At 42.2% G+C, this 18,174-nt stretch overlaps 1 protein-coding gene across 4 annotated transcripts in view; it reads left to right on the top strand.

The window, feature by feature from the left end:
* Positions 1-18,174, top strand: part of nfkb1 (nuclear factor of kappa light polypeptide gene enhancer in B-cells 1) — a 97,707-nt gene that overhangs the window by 73,982 nt on the left and 5,551 nt on the right. For all 4 annotated transcript variants that reach the window (XM_043674520.2, XM_043674523.2, XM_043674522.2 and 1 more), the window contains 6 exons: positions 680-821; positions 5,059-5,173; positions 9,322-9,529; positions 14,677-14,846; positions 17,003-17,105; positions 17,989-18,116. In XM_043674520.2, coding sequence (XP_043530455.1) covers positions 680-821; positions 5,059-5,173; positions 9,322-9,529; positions 14,677-14,846; positions 17,003-17,105; positions 17,989-18,116 — 866 coding nt within the window. The remainder of the gene's footprint in view (positions 1-679; positions 822-5,058; positions 5,174-9,321; positions 9,530-14,676; positions 14,847-17,002; positions 17,106-17,988; positions 18,117-18,174) is intronic.

Here is an 18,174-nt window from a genome sequence, read left to right as displayed (position 1 = left end):
TGTTCTCTGAATCCTATTCCAAGGTGGGTAACTAAATTGGAAATGTGTTGCTGGAAAAGCGCAGCAGGTCAGGCAGCATCCAGGGAACAGGAGAATCGACGTTTCAGGCATAAGCCCTTCTTCATGCCCGAAACGTCAATTCTCCTGTTCCCTGGATGCTGCCTGACCTGCTGCGCTTTTCCAGCAACACATTTCCAGCTCTGATCTCCAGCATCTGCAGACCTCACTTTCTCCCCTGGGTAACTAAATTGACTCCTAAACTCACCCAGATGTTTTCTAAGGTAAACTTTTTAAAAAACTTGTCACCCTAGCTTCTTCTGATGTTATTTGTTAATGATTATGTTAATATCACAAGGGTCTGGAGTCATCTGTGTACTGACAAAATCTTGGATTTAAGTCGCTTCCAAAAGGACTGTCCATATTCTTAAAGAAAATTCTTCACGGATGTGACCTGCATCTATTTTGAAATCCAAATTCCAAACTGTATGTAATTATATACAAATTATCCTCTCTTAATGTCTGTAACCCCTGTCCCTTCACTGTCCTATTGATGGGTGAGTTAAATAGGGAGAGAAACATTGAAAACTGTAATGTTGAGAACAAAATATTTGCACACTGCAGTGATGGAATGTTACTGAATGTGGTGGAGTGACTAATCTTTTGTGGTGATTTATTTTAGATCAGTGCTTCCTCGAAAAAGCCCTAAGCCTTGCTGAAAGACATGCCAGTGCCTTGTTGGATTATTCTGTAACTGGTGATACCAAGATGCTGCTTGCTGTTCAGCGCCACCTTACTGCAGTTCAGGACCAAAATGGAGATACGTAGGTTATTCCAAACTATTGTATCATATTATCTTTGTAGCAATATAGCTCACTACAGGTGGCATTGAAGTTCATCCGATTGATTGTAGACAATACGCGAGAGAATTTTACAGCAGAAAATAGGCTGTTTGGCCATCTGCTTTACACAATGCTGGTGTTTATGATTTATCTCAGACTGTAGTCATCCCAAAGCAACTTACAACTAATGAGTTATTGTTAAAGTGTACTGTTATAAAGTGGAGGTTGACCCCACCGCCCCACCCCCCCATAACTAAAACCGAAACACCCAGAGAAGCTTGCTTCACCTTATAATCTGTTAAAAGTAGTATGATAAGGGTATAACCTACCTCTCACTCCTCCCCAGTCTGTTATAAAGGAGTGGTTAAATGAAATGAAATCCTTTCTCTCTGTAATCAACAAGTAACAATTTATTTATCTAACTCCCAACAGTGAACAGATTTATAAAACACCAAACAATTCCCCTCTAACTACTAACTATTCCTACATAAAACAAAATTCTAATGGTAATCTGTTCCAATAAAATACAAGTCTCACTTATATAATAGAACAATAGAATTTAGTCTCTCAGCTAGGATACATCTTCCAGAATGCCCCATGCCCTCTCCACTGATCTTATTTCAGGAACACCAACTCCTTTGAATTGTCGCATCAGGAATGCCTCTCTTTGTTGAGTTCTTGTGTCAGTTCTTCTGTCAGAGTTGTTCTCTCTGTGAATTCTGGAATATTAGCTAAGAGGTGCCTTTATTAGTTAGATGGTGCTTTCTCTGAGAGCTGACAGTTGTTATCTCTTCAGATGACAGTTTGGTCTCTCCACCCCGACACTCTGGTTAAGGTTAAAATCACACCTTTACTATTTAACAACACACGTAGCTTCAAGTGTTTATAATTATAAATCCTTAGACAACGTTGTTGAGCAGAATACTGAGATACAAGCTACTAGACTAGACAGGATTGAGGATCGACGTTTTGGACAAAAGCCCTTTATCAGGAATAATGGTTCTCCAGCTCCTCGGATGCTGCCTGACCTGCTGTGCTTTTCCAGCACCACACTAATCTCGACTCTAATCTCCAGCATCTGCAGTCCTCACTTTCATCTAGATAGGATTGAGATTCACAAAGAGGAGGTGTTAGCAATTCTGGAAAGTGTGAAAATAGATAAGTCCCCTGGGCCAGATGGGATTTATCCGAGGATTCTCTGGGAAGTCAGGGCCTTTAGTTTTGATCTTGATGTCGTCATTGTCGACAGAAATAGTGCCAGAATACTAGAGGATAGCAAATGTCCCCTTGTACAAGAACGGGAGCAGAGACAACCCTGGTAATTATAGACCAGTGAGCCTTACTTCGGTTATGGGTAAAGTGTTGGAAAAAGTTATAAGAAATAGGATTTATAAACATCTAGAGAGGAATAAGTTGATTAGGGATAGTCAACACAATTTTGTGAAGGGTCGGTCGTGTCTCACAAACCTTATTGAGTTCTTTGAGATGGTGACCATACAGAGTAAAGCGGTTGATATGGTGTATATGGATTTCAGTAAGGCATTTGATAAGGTTCCCCACGGTAGGCTATTGCACAAAATACAGAGGCATTGGACTGAGGGTGATTTGGGGGTTTGGATCAGAAATTGGTTAGCTGAAAGAAGCCAGAGGGTGGTGGTTGATGGGAAATGTTCATCCTGGGGTTCAGTTACTAGTGGGGTTCAGCAAGGACCTGTTTTGGGGCCACTGCTGTTTGTCATTTTTATAAATGGCCTGGATGAGAAGGTGGAAGGATGGGTTAGTAAATTTGTGGATGACACTAAGGTTGGTGGAGTTGTGGATAATGCCGAAGGATGTTGCAGGTTACAGAGGGACATAGATAAGCTGCAGAGGTGGGCTGAGAGGTGGCAAATGGAGTTTAATGTGGAAACATTTGAGGTGATTCATTTTGGAAGGAGCAACAGGAAGGAAGAGTGCTGGGCCAATGGTAAGAGCTTTGGTAGTATAGATGAGCAAAGAGATCTCGGTGTCCACGTACATAGATCCTTGTAAGTTGCCATCAGGTTGATAGGGTTGTTAAGAAAGCAGACAGTGTTTCAGCTTTTATTGGTAGAGGGATTGAGTTTCGGAGGCACAAGGTCATTCTGCAGCTGTACAAAACTCTGGTGTGGCTGCACTTGGAGTGTAGTAGGGGCTTAGAACACACTGCCTGCATCAGTAGTAGACTCGCCAACTTTAAGGGCATTTAAATGGTCATTGGATAAACATATGGATGAAAGTGGAATAGTGTAGGATAGATGAGCTTCATATTGGTTCCACAGGTCGGCGCAACATTGAGGGCTGAATGGCCTGTACTGTGCTGTGATGTTCTATCTTCTAATAAGAATATTGCATCAGTAGACCATTTTCAAAGTCATGATTTGGAGGAGTTGGTGTTGGACTGGGGTGGATAAAGTTAAAAATCATACAACACCAGGTTATAGTGCGACAGGTTTACTTGGAAGCTCTAGCTTTTGAGGCACTGCCTCTTCATCAGGTGGTTGTGGAACAGGACCATATGACACAGAATTTGTAGCAAAAGGATTACAGTGTCATGGAGCCATAATGATATATTAAACAAATTTACATTAAGTCTTTCATCTTTTAGATTGGGATATGCTATTTACTGTTTTTAATATGTAATTCCCAGAACTCCTTTTAAGTTACATTCTCAACATAATTTCAGCTTTTCTAACAAAAGGTGCCATCTCTGCTCAGGTAATGCATTAAAGGTGTGAGGTTAACGTCTGTCTGTGTCCCATTGTTGAGTCAGACTGGTTCTATTTCTAAACTGAGGCTCACAGAATCTTACATGGTTTATGCAGTTTTCAGCAAAATAAAACATAATTTTGCAAATACAAATTCACTCCATAAACTTATATGTCTGTGCATGCAGGAGAGTGAAAGAGTGTGTGTAAGCTTGGTCAAGTATGTGTGAGTGTGATGGGGTATAAGCCTGTGTAAGGGTGCATGTGGGTATGAGTGCGGGGGTACATCTGTGTGCTTTTGAGAGACAGCTTGTGTATGAGAGAGGGTCTGTGTTGGTGTGAGAGTATGTAAGACTGTGTGTATGTGAGAGAGGGTGTACAGTGCAATGGGGTTAGCTATAGTGTGGCATGAACCCAAGGTCTCAGTTGAGGCCATCCCCATGGGTACCGGAGCCAGTATTCTTTTCCATTTTATTAATTTCATCTTTTTTCAGAGTGCAAAGTAAAGTGAAATTTATTGTCCAAACGTTACATTTCCTGTATTCCTGTATTGCAGCAACCTTTGTCTTTAAATCTCCCTTTACCACCCAAATCTCAAGAAGCTTCGCCCACATTGCAGAGGCTCTTTACCACAACAGCAACTGTTAAAGAGTGTTGGTAAATAGTGTGAGCCACGTTGCAGTGTGAGAAATACAAGAGGCTTTATTCATGCTGCACAGTACAAGGCTTCAAGGTGAACAGCCCTGTGTGGCATTATTTATAAAAAAAAATCTGTCTGAAGCATTGAGTGGTACCAAAAGCCAGACTTGCCTAGTGTATTCAACATGCAATGATGCCATCAAAAGAAACAGCAGCAGGAGTGGTCCATTCGGCTCCTCAAGACTGACCTATCCTTCAATAAAGTCATCCCTCATCATCAGCCTTCACTTTCCTGCTCACTCCCCACATTCCTTGATTCTCCCAGAAATCAAAAATGTTAAGCACCCTCCACAATGTTGAATCCACACCCTCTGTGGTGTGGAATTATTCAACAATTCAAAACCAGCTGTGTGAAAAAACCTTTCCTCTTGTGGATCGGCCCAGTAATGGGGGAAGACTTTGCTTAAAAATTAGAGGTCATCTTCTCAGGACAGAGATGAGGAGAGTTGTATGAGTATGACTTTAGTACTGTCTATCTCAGAGAGTGGAGCTGGCAAAATAATTTAATATTTTTAAGTGAGAGACGGATAGATTCTTGTTAGATGGGGAATGATGGATTATTGGGGATAGATGGGAATGTAGAATTTAGAACTCAAATTGATCAGCCAAAATCTTATTGAATGGCAGAACAGACGCAAGGGGCCAGATGGGCTAATTCTGTTCCTAATTGGTATGTTGTTATGTCCTTTGGTGCTGTAAAATTGTAAGATCTCTAGGACCATTAACTATTTTGTTCAAGGTATATAGACTACCACATTCAATGATTTTTCTTTGCCTTTTGATGTCACTGACAGAGCTTTACATCTTGCAATTATTCATTTCCAATCTGGAGTGGTTCAACATCTTTTGCAAGTTATAATCAGCCTTCCCGGACAAGATATCATCAACATGAGGAACGATCTTTATCAGGTACATATACTCAGGGCAGAATCAGGCAAGATTCACTGGGGTTGGACAGTACACATAAGGGAATGCAATTTAAAACAGCTGTTTCATTGGAGGTTTGAAGTGAGAATTGCAGACACTGACTGAATCTGACTGCATGACACTTCTCCTTCTGCTATTTGAACATGTATTGACCTAACAGTATTTACATATTTTATCCTTTTTTGAAAAATATAAGTTGTCTTAATCTTTCTAATCCTCCATGTTTTAGAATAGCGCAGTATAGCTCTTCAACCTCGATGTTGTGCCGACCTGTGAAATTAATCTGATGCCCATCTAACCTACACCATTCCCTTATTATCCAATTGTATGTCCAATGCCCATTTAAATGTCCTTAACGTCGGCGAGTTGCAGGCAGGCCGTTCTACACCCTACTACTCTCTGAGTAAAGAAACTACCGCTGGTATCTGTCTTAAATTTATCATCCTTCAATTTAAAGCTATGTTCCCTCATGTTAGCCTTCACCATCCGAGGAAAAAGGCTCTCACTGTCTACTCGATTTAATCCTTTGATTATCTTATACATCTCGATTAAGTCCCTCTCAACCTTCTTCTCTCCAATGAAAACAGCCTCAGTTCCCTCAGCCTTTCCTCGCAAGACCTTCCTTCCATACCAAGCAATATCCTAGTAAATCTCCTCTGTACCCTTTCCAAAGCTTTCACATCCTTCCTATAATGCAGTGAGCAGAACTGTACGCAATACTCCAGGTGCGGCCTTACCAGTGTCGTGTACAGCTGAAGCATGACCCCGTGGTTCCGAAACTCAAACCCCCTGCCAGTAAACTCCAACACACCATGTGCCTTCTTAACAATCCTATCAACCTGGGTGGCAATTTTCAGGGATTTATGTACCTGGACACCTGCATTCCTGTTACTACTTCTGAAGGGAACTACCTCACACTTTTCTGCATTAAACTCCATTTGCCACTTCTCAGCCCAGCTCTGCATCTTATCTATGTCCCTCTGTAACCCACAACATCCTTCAGCAGTGTCCACAACTCTGCCTACCTTAGTGTCATCTGTAAATTTACTAACCCATCCTTCTACGCCTACATCCAGATAATTTATAAAATTGATGAACAGTTTTATATGACAGTATAGTTTCCAGCTTGTGGAGCCCAAAGCAGTGGTAGACCAAACAAAGTAAAGGATTGGACCATTCAGTCCATCATATCTGTTTGTGATCTTTGTTGAAAAATTCCAAATAAATTCTACTGTGCTACTGTCTTCCCATAGCTCTGTATTAATCCCAAACAAATTCCACTGCTCTGTGCTCTCCCATTGCTACTCTTTTAATTATTATCCAAATCTCCCTATAAAGGTGAAATGGTTCTGATATATCTCACTCCATGGGATAAAATATTCTGTGCTACAATGACGCAATTCACAAATAAAGTCCTCTAAACTTTCACATTTGACACACTCTTAAATTAATGATTTCCCAAACAGACATGTTTCTACTACAGTTTGTCATTGCTGGGATTATTCTGGTGAACCTACACTTCAGGCTGTCTGTGATTTAAAATTTTTCTCACTGTCTGATCAGGGGTCACTCTTGTAAAGAAAGTACGTTTTCTGCAAAGTTTGCATTTCTTCTTTTGTTCTGAAGTCTGTACTCCTCTATAAACCCCAAATGTAGATGGGAATTTCAAATTATTTTTTGTCTGAACTCATTAGACAGGAACATTTGCAAGTTTGTTCTTAAATACAGCTATTTATTGTTCATCCCTAGTTACTCTACAGTCAGATCCAGGTTGTTAGATTCAGACAGAGCAAGATGGTCAATTACACCTTGAAGTAACGTAATGAGTTGATGGGTTTTCAGAACAATCCAGCAGCTTTCCTGGACATATTGCTGATGCTAACCACAATTTCCTCAATTTACAGTTTAATTGAACCATGTTGAGATTTGAATTCTTGATCTCTGTATTGTTGGTCCACTCTTGTTGGACACTGCATTTGAATCTGCAACTCTCACTGTTCAGTCACCCTTTCAATGGGCTCTGTATTACAATTACCAAAATGTGTTGTGAGGCACTGAGCGGTCTTAATTGCATGTACCATCAGCCTGACTATTTGTCTCATTTCATAGGTAGTGATTTTCTCCCTCTCCAGTAATCCAGAGGTACGGGATGATAATAATCTGTCTAATTTCCTTGGTCCTAATATTTTCATCCCTCCTCACTACTTTTCAAGCCTCCTACTTCAGTGTCGTCAGATAGTTTCAGAGGTGCACCATTGCATACAAGAACAATCAAACATAGTTTTAGTCGTTCACAGGATTTGAGCTTTGCTGGCTGTGTCACCATTTGTTGCCTGTACCTAAATACTGTTGAGAAAATGGTGAGCTGCCTTCTTGAACCACTGCAGTCCATGTGCTGTAGGTAGACCCACAATGCTGTTAGAGAAGGAATTCCAGGGTTTTGACCCAGTGACACTGAAGGATTGGCGATATATTTCCGAGTTAGGATGGTGAATTGTTTGGACAGGAACTTGAAGATATCTGCGTTCCTTGTCTTTCTAGATGGTAGCGAAGGTGGGTTTCAAAGGTGCTGTCTGAGGAGCTTTTGAGAGTTTCTGCAGCGCATCTTATAGATGAATACATATTGCTGCTACTGAATCAGTGTTGGAGGGAGTGAATATTGGGAGTGGTGACTGTGGTACCGATGGTGTCAAGATTCTTGAGATTCGGAGATGCCGATGTTGGACTGGGGTGTACAAAGTTTAAAATCACACAACACCAGGTTATAGTCCAACAGGTTTAACTGGAACCCAAGGTCCCTCAACCGGGATCTTGGGTTCATGTCACATTACAGGTGATCACCATTGCACTACACACACACACACACACACACAGATATTCCTACACACACACACTCTCACATGTACACGGACACAGATACACACAGACGCGCACACAGACACCCACACACACCCTTATAGACACACAGACTCCCACGCATGCATCCCCTCACAGACTTAAGACACTCTGCACTCACTACACACACTTTCTCACACTCACAACCCCCACCCCAGACAGACACACACACAGACAGACAAAGACCCACATGCACACATATATATTTTGTGTGGTGAATTTTTTTGGTACAAAGTTACATTGCACTTTGCTCAAAAACCACATAGATTCATGTCGAACTCTGAGCTCAAAAACTGCATGAATTTATGTAAAACTCTGTTATTTCACTTTTTAGATTGGAATCAATCTAAACATCAGGTCATAGACAGAGAACACAGGGGGCTAACACCTTCAACACATTGTCTAGCTATCACCATTGTTAACAGCTAACTCGAGAATGCAACTTTTAAAAAAAGGGTTTTGTGATTTACACATGAAAGAAGTGAAACTATCACTGTATTCTAACAGAGAAATGCTTAACAGACAATCAATTCTTCAATGTATAATTTCAGTTACATCACACTGCAAATTTTTGCTATAAATTCTGTGTTACGATCGAGCCCTCCACAATCACCTGATGAAGGAGTGTGCTTCCAATTAAACCTGTTGGACTATAACCTGGTGTTGTGTGATTTTTAAAGATTCTTGAGTGTTGTTGGAACTGCACTCATCCAGGCAAGTGGGGAAAATGCCATGACACCTAATGATGATTGTGCCTTTGAATGTCAAAGGGTGATCATTGCCAGACAAATGTGACTTGGATGTTACTTTTCCATATCAACTCAAGCCTAGAAGTTGTTTAGGGTCTGGCTGTGTGGGGACAAGGACTACTTAAATATCTGCAAAATTGGGATGGATATTGAGAATTTCACAACAAACAGTGAACATCCACTCTTCTGACGTGATGGAAGGAGGTTTGTGATGGAGGAGCTCAATATGGTTGGGCCAAGGACACCACCCAGAGGAACTCCTGTGGAGATGACTGACCTGCAACAACTATCTTCCTGTGTGTTAGGTATGACTCCACCCAATAGAGCATTTCCATGGATTTCCATCAAGTTCACTTCTACTCAGATGCCTTATTTAAGCAATTATACGTTGACTAGTGGGGTGTACCATTTGCATTCCTGCTCCAGTCCAAAGAGACTGAATTCTTTATTCTCTGTAATATTGATCGATGGTTTGTTTACTTCTAGACACCATTGCACCTGGCAGTTGTTACAAGACAGGCCAAGGTGGTGGAGTTATTGCTTCAAGCTGGAGCTGACATGGGTCTCCTGGATTGCCATGGGAACTCTGTTCTACACCTGGCAGCACAGCAGGGAGATGTGAAGGTGCTCAATGTCCTCCTAAGCAAAAAGAACAAGACTCTACTAGAACTCCTCCATTTGCCAAATAATGCAGGTTTGTAGATGGAGAAATCAGGGTCAGCTGGGACAGTAGGTGGGGACCTCTGGTGGCTGCACTGCAGATTTGTTAAAGCTCATGTTAACATTGGGTATATAATCTAGAGCGAAAGGGACAATTGGGGCCTTTATTCCTCATGACACTTTTATTAGGATAAGTAACTATTCTTCAAAGTGTTTTGGTTTTATGGTTATGTTTACTTTTACAATTTATACCATTGAGATCTTTGGCTGTGCATCAGTATGGACACACAAGTAATGTTGTAGAATTTATAAAGGTTTGGTTTTCTGTCAAGGTGGTGGGATTTTATGGTGAAGCTTAGATTAGATTCCCTACAGTATGGAAACAGGCCCTTTGGCCCAACAAGTCCACACCGACCCTCCAAAGAGTAACCCACCCAGACCCATTTCCCTACATTTACCCCTGACCAATACACCTCACACAATGGGCAACTTAGCATGGCCAATTCACCCTGACCTGCACATCTTTGGACTGTGGGAGGAAACCAGAGCACCCGGAGAAAACCCACGCAGACACGGGGAGAATGTGCCAACTCCATACACAGTCGCCCAAGGAGGGAAATGAACCTGGGTCTCTGGTGCTGTGAGGCAGCAGTGCTAACCACTGAGCCACCGTGTCACCCAAGCTGCCTCTAATTTGTCCAAGAACTATATCTGTCCCAAGGTCAGAGGAGCAGCTCGTACTGTAACAGCGCAATGTTTCCATTTTCTTTCCATACCAGTAATCTGTGAAGTGAAACTGATTACCAGATACGGGCTTCAACCTTTGAATCGTTGTGAAGAACTAGCTAAAGAATGAGAAGAAATTGGGTGAAACAGACTTAATCAGTCAAATAATTATTTTTAAAAAGCAGAATATTATATTCAGCTTTAAACATAAAGGGCAAGAAATTGTAACCGAGCAATGGTCTGATTGTGAGAATTGATTCTTTTAATTTGGGGAACCACAGATAACGTCATTGAGATGTACAGCATGGAGACAGACTCTTGAGTTCAACTCGTCCATGCCGGTCAGATACCTGAACTAATCTAGTCCCATTTGCCAGCATTTTGTCCATATCCCTCGAAACCCTTCCTATTCATGTCCCCATCCAGATGCCTTTTAAATGTTGTAGTTGTACCAGCCTCCACCATTTCTTCTGGCAACTATTCACTCTATCCATGTCCCTCATGATTTTATAGACCGCTATAAGATCATCCCTTAGCCTCCGCTCCAGGGAAAATAGCCCCAAATCTATTCAGTTTCTCTCTATAGCTCAAACCCTCCAACCCTGGCAATATCCTTGTAAATCTTTTCTGAACCATTTCAGGTTTAACAACATCTTGCCTATAGCAGGGAGACCAGAATCACACGCAGTATTCCAAAAGTGGCCTTACCAATGAGTGTACAGCCCCAACATGACATTCCAACACCTATACAGAGGAACCGAATATCGGATTATACGAAGGAGATTTCAAGATCATCATAGAAACATTACATCAAAGACGTGTTTCCAACAGTGATCGCATCTTTTGTTTACAGTGATTAAAAGTGAACTCAGCTTACTGAAATGCTGCCAAGAACAGTCCTGGACTGATGGGAGCCCAGGCATCGTCTCTGAATGACTAACCTCCTGCCCTCTGTCTTTCCCCACACACTTTCCCTGGAGTTGGACGAGGCAGTGCAGTGTGCTGCTGCCTCGTCTCCTGAACGGGGAGCAGACTTAACAGAAAACTCCGAGCCCCAGAGGAAAGGCTTTGAATCAATTGACCAAATAATCAATTAGACGAACAAAATAGTGCCCACTCATTCCGTTCGGATATTCGAGGTTCTTCTGTACTCAGTGCAGTGACTAATAAATGCAAACATGCTAAACACCTTCTTCACTATCCCTATCTACCTGCGATTCCACTTTTAAGGAACTATGAACCTGCACTCCAAGGTGTCTTTGTTTGGCAACACTCCCCAGAACCTTGCCATTAGTGTATAAGTTTTGCCTGATTTGCCTTATCAAAATGCAACATCTCACATTTATCTAAATTAAGCTCCATCTGCTGTTAAAATTGAGGCTGGAAGGAGATACTGTATTCAGAAATAGTAAAGTGAAGTTGTTGTGGTTCTGTTCGCCGAGCTGGAAGTTTTTGTTGCAGACGTTTCGTCCCCTGGCTAGGCGACATCATCAGTGCTTGGGAGCCTCCTGCGAAGCGCTTCTTTGATGTTTCCTCCGGTGTTTATAGTGGTCTGTCCCTGCCGCTTCCTGTTGTCAGTTTCAGCTGTCCGCTGTAGTGGTTGGTATATTGGGTCCAGGTCGATGTGTTTGTTGATGGAGTTTGTGGATGAATGCCAACAAACTCCATTCATCCACAATCTCCATCAACAAACACATCGACCTGGACCCAATATACCAACCACTACAGCGGACAGCTGAAACTGACAACCGGAAGCGGCAGGGACAGACCACTATAAACACCGGAGGAAACATCAAAGAAGCGCTTCGCAGGAGGCTCCCAAGCACTGATGATGTCACCTAGCCAGGGGACGAAACGTTTGCAACAAAAACTTCCAGCTCGGCGAACAGAACCACACCAATGAGCACCCGAGCTACAAATCTTCGCACAAACTTTGAGTAAAGTGAAGAGACAGGTCAGGTTGGAACATGACAGGGAGCGAGGAATGCCTGTTGGCTTAAATTGCATCTATTTCAATGCAAGAGGGCTACAGGTGAGGCTGATAAACACAGGGCATGGATGGGTATGTGAAACTAGGATATTATAACCATTACAGAAACACGGCTGAGGGAGGGACAGGACTGGTAGCTTAATGTGCCAGGGTACAGGTGCTTTAGGCAGGACTGTGTGGTGGAAGGAGGGGAGAGGGAGTTGCATTTTTGATTAAGGTGAGTATCACAGCAGTATTCAGAGATGAAATAACTGAATGAACATCCAGTGAGGCTTTGTGGGTGGAATTAAGAAATAAGAAGGGGATGGTGACGTTACTATAGGCTGTATTAGGGGTTAATAGTTAACGGGAATTAGAGGAACAAATATGCAAGGAGATTGGGGAGACTTGCAGGAGCAATAGGGGTGTCATAGTGGGGAATTTTAATTTTCCTAATATAGGCTGGGACTGCCGTACAGTGAAAGGCTTAGATAGGATGGAATTCATTAAGTGCATTCAGAGAAGTTTCCTCAAGCAGGAAATAGAGGGTCCTATTTGGGAAGGGGCAAAACTCGACCTACTCTTGGGAAGTAGGGCAGGACAGGTGGTGGAGGAGACAACGGCAGAGCACTTTAGGACCAGTGACCATAGTTCTATTAATTTTTAACTAGTTATGGAGAGGGACAAAACTGGTCCACAGGTTCAAGTTCTAAACTGGGGCAATGTGAACTTTGATGGAATTGGACAGGAGCTTGCAGGGATTGATTGGAGTCGTTTGTTTGCAGTCAAAGGGACCTCTGGCAGGTGGGAGGCCTTTAAAAGTGAAATAGCTAGAGTTCAAGGTCTTTATGTTCCTGTGAGGGGGAGGACAAAGTTGGCAGGAATAGGGAACCCTGGATGACAAGAGATATTGAGGCTTTGACCTGAAAAAAGGAGGCGTGGCTCAGGTACAGGCAGCTGGGATCAAGGGAATCCCTGGAGTTATACAGGGAATACAGGAGTTTACTGTAGAAGAAATCAGGAGGGTGAAAAGGGGGCACGAGATACCCTTGACTGAGAAGATTAGGATGAATCCAAAGAGATTCTTTAAGTGTATTAAATGAGAAAGAATAACTTTTCATTAAAAATAATGGTGATGGATATTTTTATGTTGATTGAACCAGGAAGATGGTTTCTAAAGTTTTATTTTTCATTTGAAAAATAGTCTTTCCAAAGGTGCAGTGCTCCCTCAGTACTGATCCTCCAGCAATACGGCACTCCCTGGGCACTGACCCTCCGACAGTGCGGCACTCCCTCAGCGCTGACCCTCCGACAGTGCGATGCTGGCTTAGTCCTGCACACGGTTTTGAGTTGGGATTTATACTCAAGACTCTGAAATAGAACTTAAGTCCATGATTTTTCTGGTGTGTGGTGTGGGACCTGCCCACTGTACTGAACTATTTATAATGATTCTAAAGTGAATAGTGATGATTTGTAATGGATTCTTAGAAGATTATTCCCCTTAAGATTCATGATACTGAGGTTTTCATGATATACGGCATAAAAACTAAAAGTAATACCAATTATACTTGCAGACAGAATGCTGTTATTTAGCATTCAGACAGAAGCTTGAGAATGAAAAGCTGAAATATTTAAGAACAAAATGTTTTGAAGTAAAACAGCAGGTAGATGAATGAGAATGGTTAGTCTGCCTCTCTTCTTATGTAATAGTTACGTTATTCATTTGTTTCCCACCTTTAGCCCTTGATCTATGATTGATTAATTGATTATTTTTGGAATGCTGTGAATGATCCTTACATTGAAGATTGATGCTGATTGCTTTGATCGGGCGTTCCACATTGAACAGAGGTCACTCTTCCAATCATTTTCACTTCCCCCCACCTTACCTCAGTCCCAACCCTCGGACTCAGCACCACCTTCTTGACCTGTAATCTTCTTCCCGACCTCTCTGCCCCCACCCCCTCTCCGGCCTATCACCCTCACCTTAATCTCCTTCCACCTATCGTATTCCCAACGCCCCTCCCCCAAGTCCCTCCTCCCTACCTTTTATCTCAGCCCGCTTGGCACACCCTCCTCATTCCTAAAGAAGGGCTTATGCCCAAAACGTCGATTCTCCTGCTCCTTGGATGCTGCCTGACCTGCTGCGCTTTTCCAGCAACATATTTTTCAAATCACTTTCACTGACAACTCTGACATTGGTGTTTCTGGAGAAAGATGAATTCTCAGCATTTGTTAATTTACTTGATTGAGTATTTTAAATGGTGTGGACAAAGTTTCTGTATTCATTGACACCATGTTTCCCTTCCTCCACCCTCTTTCTAAAAAGCCGTTGTTTCCAACTGTCAGTTCTAATTTGGTACCAAATTTCCCATCGCTCAGGACATGGATCATTCTTCGATTGTTGTGACAACAACCAAAAGTTACAAGTAGCATTATTAGTTTGTAAACTAACACATAGTTGCTAATCTTATGCTATCTTCTTTTAGGTTTCAATGTTGTCCATCTGGCTGTGTTAGCGAATAGTCTGTCGTCACTGAGGCAGCTGATTGCAGCCGATATTGATGTGGATTCTCTGGAGCAGCAGGCAGGTCGCACTGCACTCCATCTCGCAGTCGAACAGGAAAACATCTCCTTGGCTGGCTGTCTCCTCCTGGAGGTGTGTTTTGTCACATCTCAACCATTTTATCGCTAATGTAGTATTTTTAGAAGGTATTATATTGTTGTAGAGAAAACGGGAAATTGCTGGAGAAACTCAGCATCTCTCGAGAGAAAGTTAACATTTCAAGTCCTATATGACTCTTCACCTTGAAATGTGAATTCTGTTTCTGTACCGCTACAGATGCCAGACATGCTGAGTTTCTGCAGCATTTTCTGTTTGTTTTATGTTGCCAGCATCTGCAGTATTTTTTTAAAGCTATTGTCTTGACCCTCCTTCCGCAGTGTGGCGCATGCTCAACACTGACCCTCTTGACAGCACGGCTCTCCCTCAACACCAACCATCCAATGGTGCGGCTCTCCCTCTGATCTGTGATAGCACTGTGTGTGTCAACTCGTGCTTGCACTGAAATGTTTCATAGGAAGTTGAGCCCACTCTGGTTCAGAGTTGTGAAGGGCCAGGGCACAGTCTCAGAATTAAGGGGCACCAGTTTAAGATGAGATGAGGAGGAACTTCTTCTCTTGAGTCATTGGAACTCCATGTCATAGAGATCTGTCAGGCAGAGTCCTTGTGTATATTTAAGGCTGAGATTTGATCATTGAGGGAATCGAGTTACGGGGAAAGGACAGAAAAGTGGACACGAGGAATGTTTGATTAGTCATGATCGTATTGAATGGCAGAGCAGGCTCAGGGCGGAATGGCATACTCCTCTTCCTACTTTTTATGGTCGATCAGTGAGCCACAGCCAACAATGTTGAAAATAAATCATGTTGCCATTCTGAAACTCATGATTATGAAGGTTTCTTATTATCATTGCTTATTTTTGTGCAGCACTTAGTTTAGGTAAGGTGTGGGACCTGATCAACATTGTAGTAGTAATTAGCTGGAAACATGTTATGCGGGTGATTATCAAATGCAGCTGCTGAAAGGTTTTCATTATAGACCATTACTGATTCATTGTTTTTGATATCATTATCTTTTATTCATTAAAAACTGGCTCCCTCTGGTGGTGAATCCAGGTTGTGCTGTCAGTATTTCTGCCCTGTACCTGACTGTGACAACTGTCACCAGCAGAAAATCCCCCAAAGTTAGCCCTCTGAGGGCTCAGGCTCAACTAGAAACCACTGAATCCTCTAATGAAGCTGTCTGTAGCTTTCACAACATAACTTGGGATTCCTGAGGCACCTCTTTATACAGTGGCGTTTCGCAGCAGCATGGATGAAAATGAGGTAATGTACCCTTTATACTAGCTACAAAAATTCAGACAGATTCAATACAGTATGCTGGCTTTGTATTTAAGTAAGAGCCTTTTGCAGTATCCCAGAGTGCTTGATGTTTTGAAGTGTAGGAAATATGGCAGTTACACAGCAAGCTCCCATAGATAGCAATGTGATAATGATCAGCTAATCCATTTTCTGTGAAGTTATGGAGTCATAGAGATGTACAGGATGGAAACAGACCCTTCGGTCCAACTCGTCCATGTCGATCAGATATCCCAACCCAATCTAGTCCCATTTGCCAGCACCCGGTCCATATCCCTCCAAACCCTTCCTATTCATATACCCCTCCAGATGCCTTTTAAATGTTGCAATTGTACTAGCCTCCACCACTTCCTCTGGTAGCTCATTCCATACACGTGCCACCCTCTGAGTGAAAAAGTTGCCTCTTAGGTCTCTTTTATATCTTTCCCCGCTCACTCTAAACCTGTGTTGTCTAGTGCTGGACTCCCCCACCCGAGGGAAACGACTTTGTCTATTTATCTTATCCATGTCCCTCATGATTTTATAAACCTCTATAAGGTCACCCCTCAGCCTCTGACGCTCCAGGGAAAACAGCTCTAACTATTCAACCTCTCCCTATAGCTCATATCCTCCAACCCTGGCAACATCCTTGTAAATCTTTTCTGGACTCTTTCAAATTTCACAACATCTTTCCGATAGGAAGGAGACCAGAACTGCACACAATATTCCAACAGTGGCCTAACCAATGTCCTGTACAGCCGCAACATGACCTCCCAACGCCTGACCAATAAAGGAAAGCATACCAAATGCCGCCTTCACTATCCTATCTACCTGCAACTCCATTTTGAGGGCTGTTAATGCTATTACAGCAAACATATTAAGTGGTAATAATGTGTGATGTGTTTGGATCCTCAGGGCAGTGCAGAAGTTGATGCCACCACATTTGATGGGTCTACAGCACTTCACGTAGCAGCAGGAAGAGGCTATACCAAACTCTGTGCCTTACTAATAGCAGCAGGTATGTATTGGAATGTTTTGTGTATGAAGCGATGCTTCATTGAGCAGTTCTAGTTTGTTAAAGGCTGATGTTAAAAGCATTACTTGGAGCAGTTCTGTGAATCTGACCTTGCACAGGGAATTCCCAGTATGCTGTCTTGTGAGAGAAATAGCCTGCATCCCTATGATTAGACTGAAATGTTGTCAGAGTAACCCTCTAGCATCTGTGCTGCAGGTTCACCAGAGGCTTGTTACAGTGAGTACCGGCAAGTGTTTTTTAAACCAGAGCTGAGTCTGAGCACTTCCTCATGAAACACTTAAATTCCACCCATTCCCGCACACACTGAGATTGCATGCTGACTAGCTCACACACGAAGCAGTCTGCCAGATTTTAGTAGAGATCATTCGGCCAGCTGTCTGGCTGAAGGAACTATTCGTGCAACTTTTCTTTCCTCATAGCTCTACAGTTTTTTAAAAAAACTTTTCAGCTAGTTCTCCAATTCCCTTTTGGAATTTCTTGTTGAGTCTGTTTTCACTGTTGGCCCTTCCATGCAGATCACAGCTTATTACATTAATTTTTGTTTTCCCCTTCCTCTGTTCTTTTCCCTTTGTCTTGAATTACTTTAGATCTGTCTCCTCTGGTCACTGGTCTTTTGGGATTGGAAGAAACTGTTGCCTTCCTTACTCTCAGAACCCCTTAGTAATTTGTTATTGCTTGGTTCAGTAGTTCTTTGGCATACCTTGCTCAGTATTAAGAATGTGTTGTTCATGAAATAATTTGAATGATTTGTATTCCAATGAAGTAAACAAATCCATCTTAAAATGATTTTCTTTATAGATGGTAGGTCAGAGAACAAAGGGGTTGGTTATTTGTTAATCTGGTGTCTGGAATCTAAATTTTTCAGGTGCAGATCCACACATCGAGAATCATGAGCCACTAAATGACAAAACTGATGAATCTGTTGAAGCTGATGATGATGATGAAGGAATCTTTCATGGTACCACACCGTTAGACATGGCAGCCTCAGAAGAGGTAAGAATACTAATACCAGACTGAAATAAGGCAACACCTCTAACAGACTCATTGAATA

This window comes from Chiloscyllium plagiosum, unplaced genomic scaffold (assembly GCF_037043375.1).
Source record: "Chiloscyllium plagiosum isolate Xiang-an unplaced genomic scaffold, Cpla_swu_hap1 HiC_scaffold_36, whole genome shotgun sequence".
Classification (NCBI taxonomy): domain Eukaryota; kingdom Metazoa; phylum Chordata; class Chondrichthyes; order Orectolobiformes; family Hemiscylliidae; genus Chiloscyllium; species Chiloscyllium plagiosum.
Note: the sequence above shows the minus strand (reverse complement) of the source record. Positions and strands in the feature narration are given on the sequence as shown.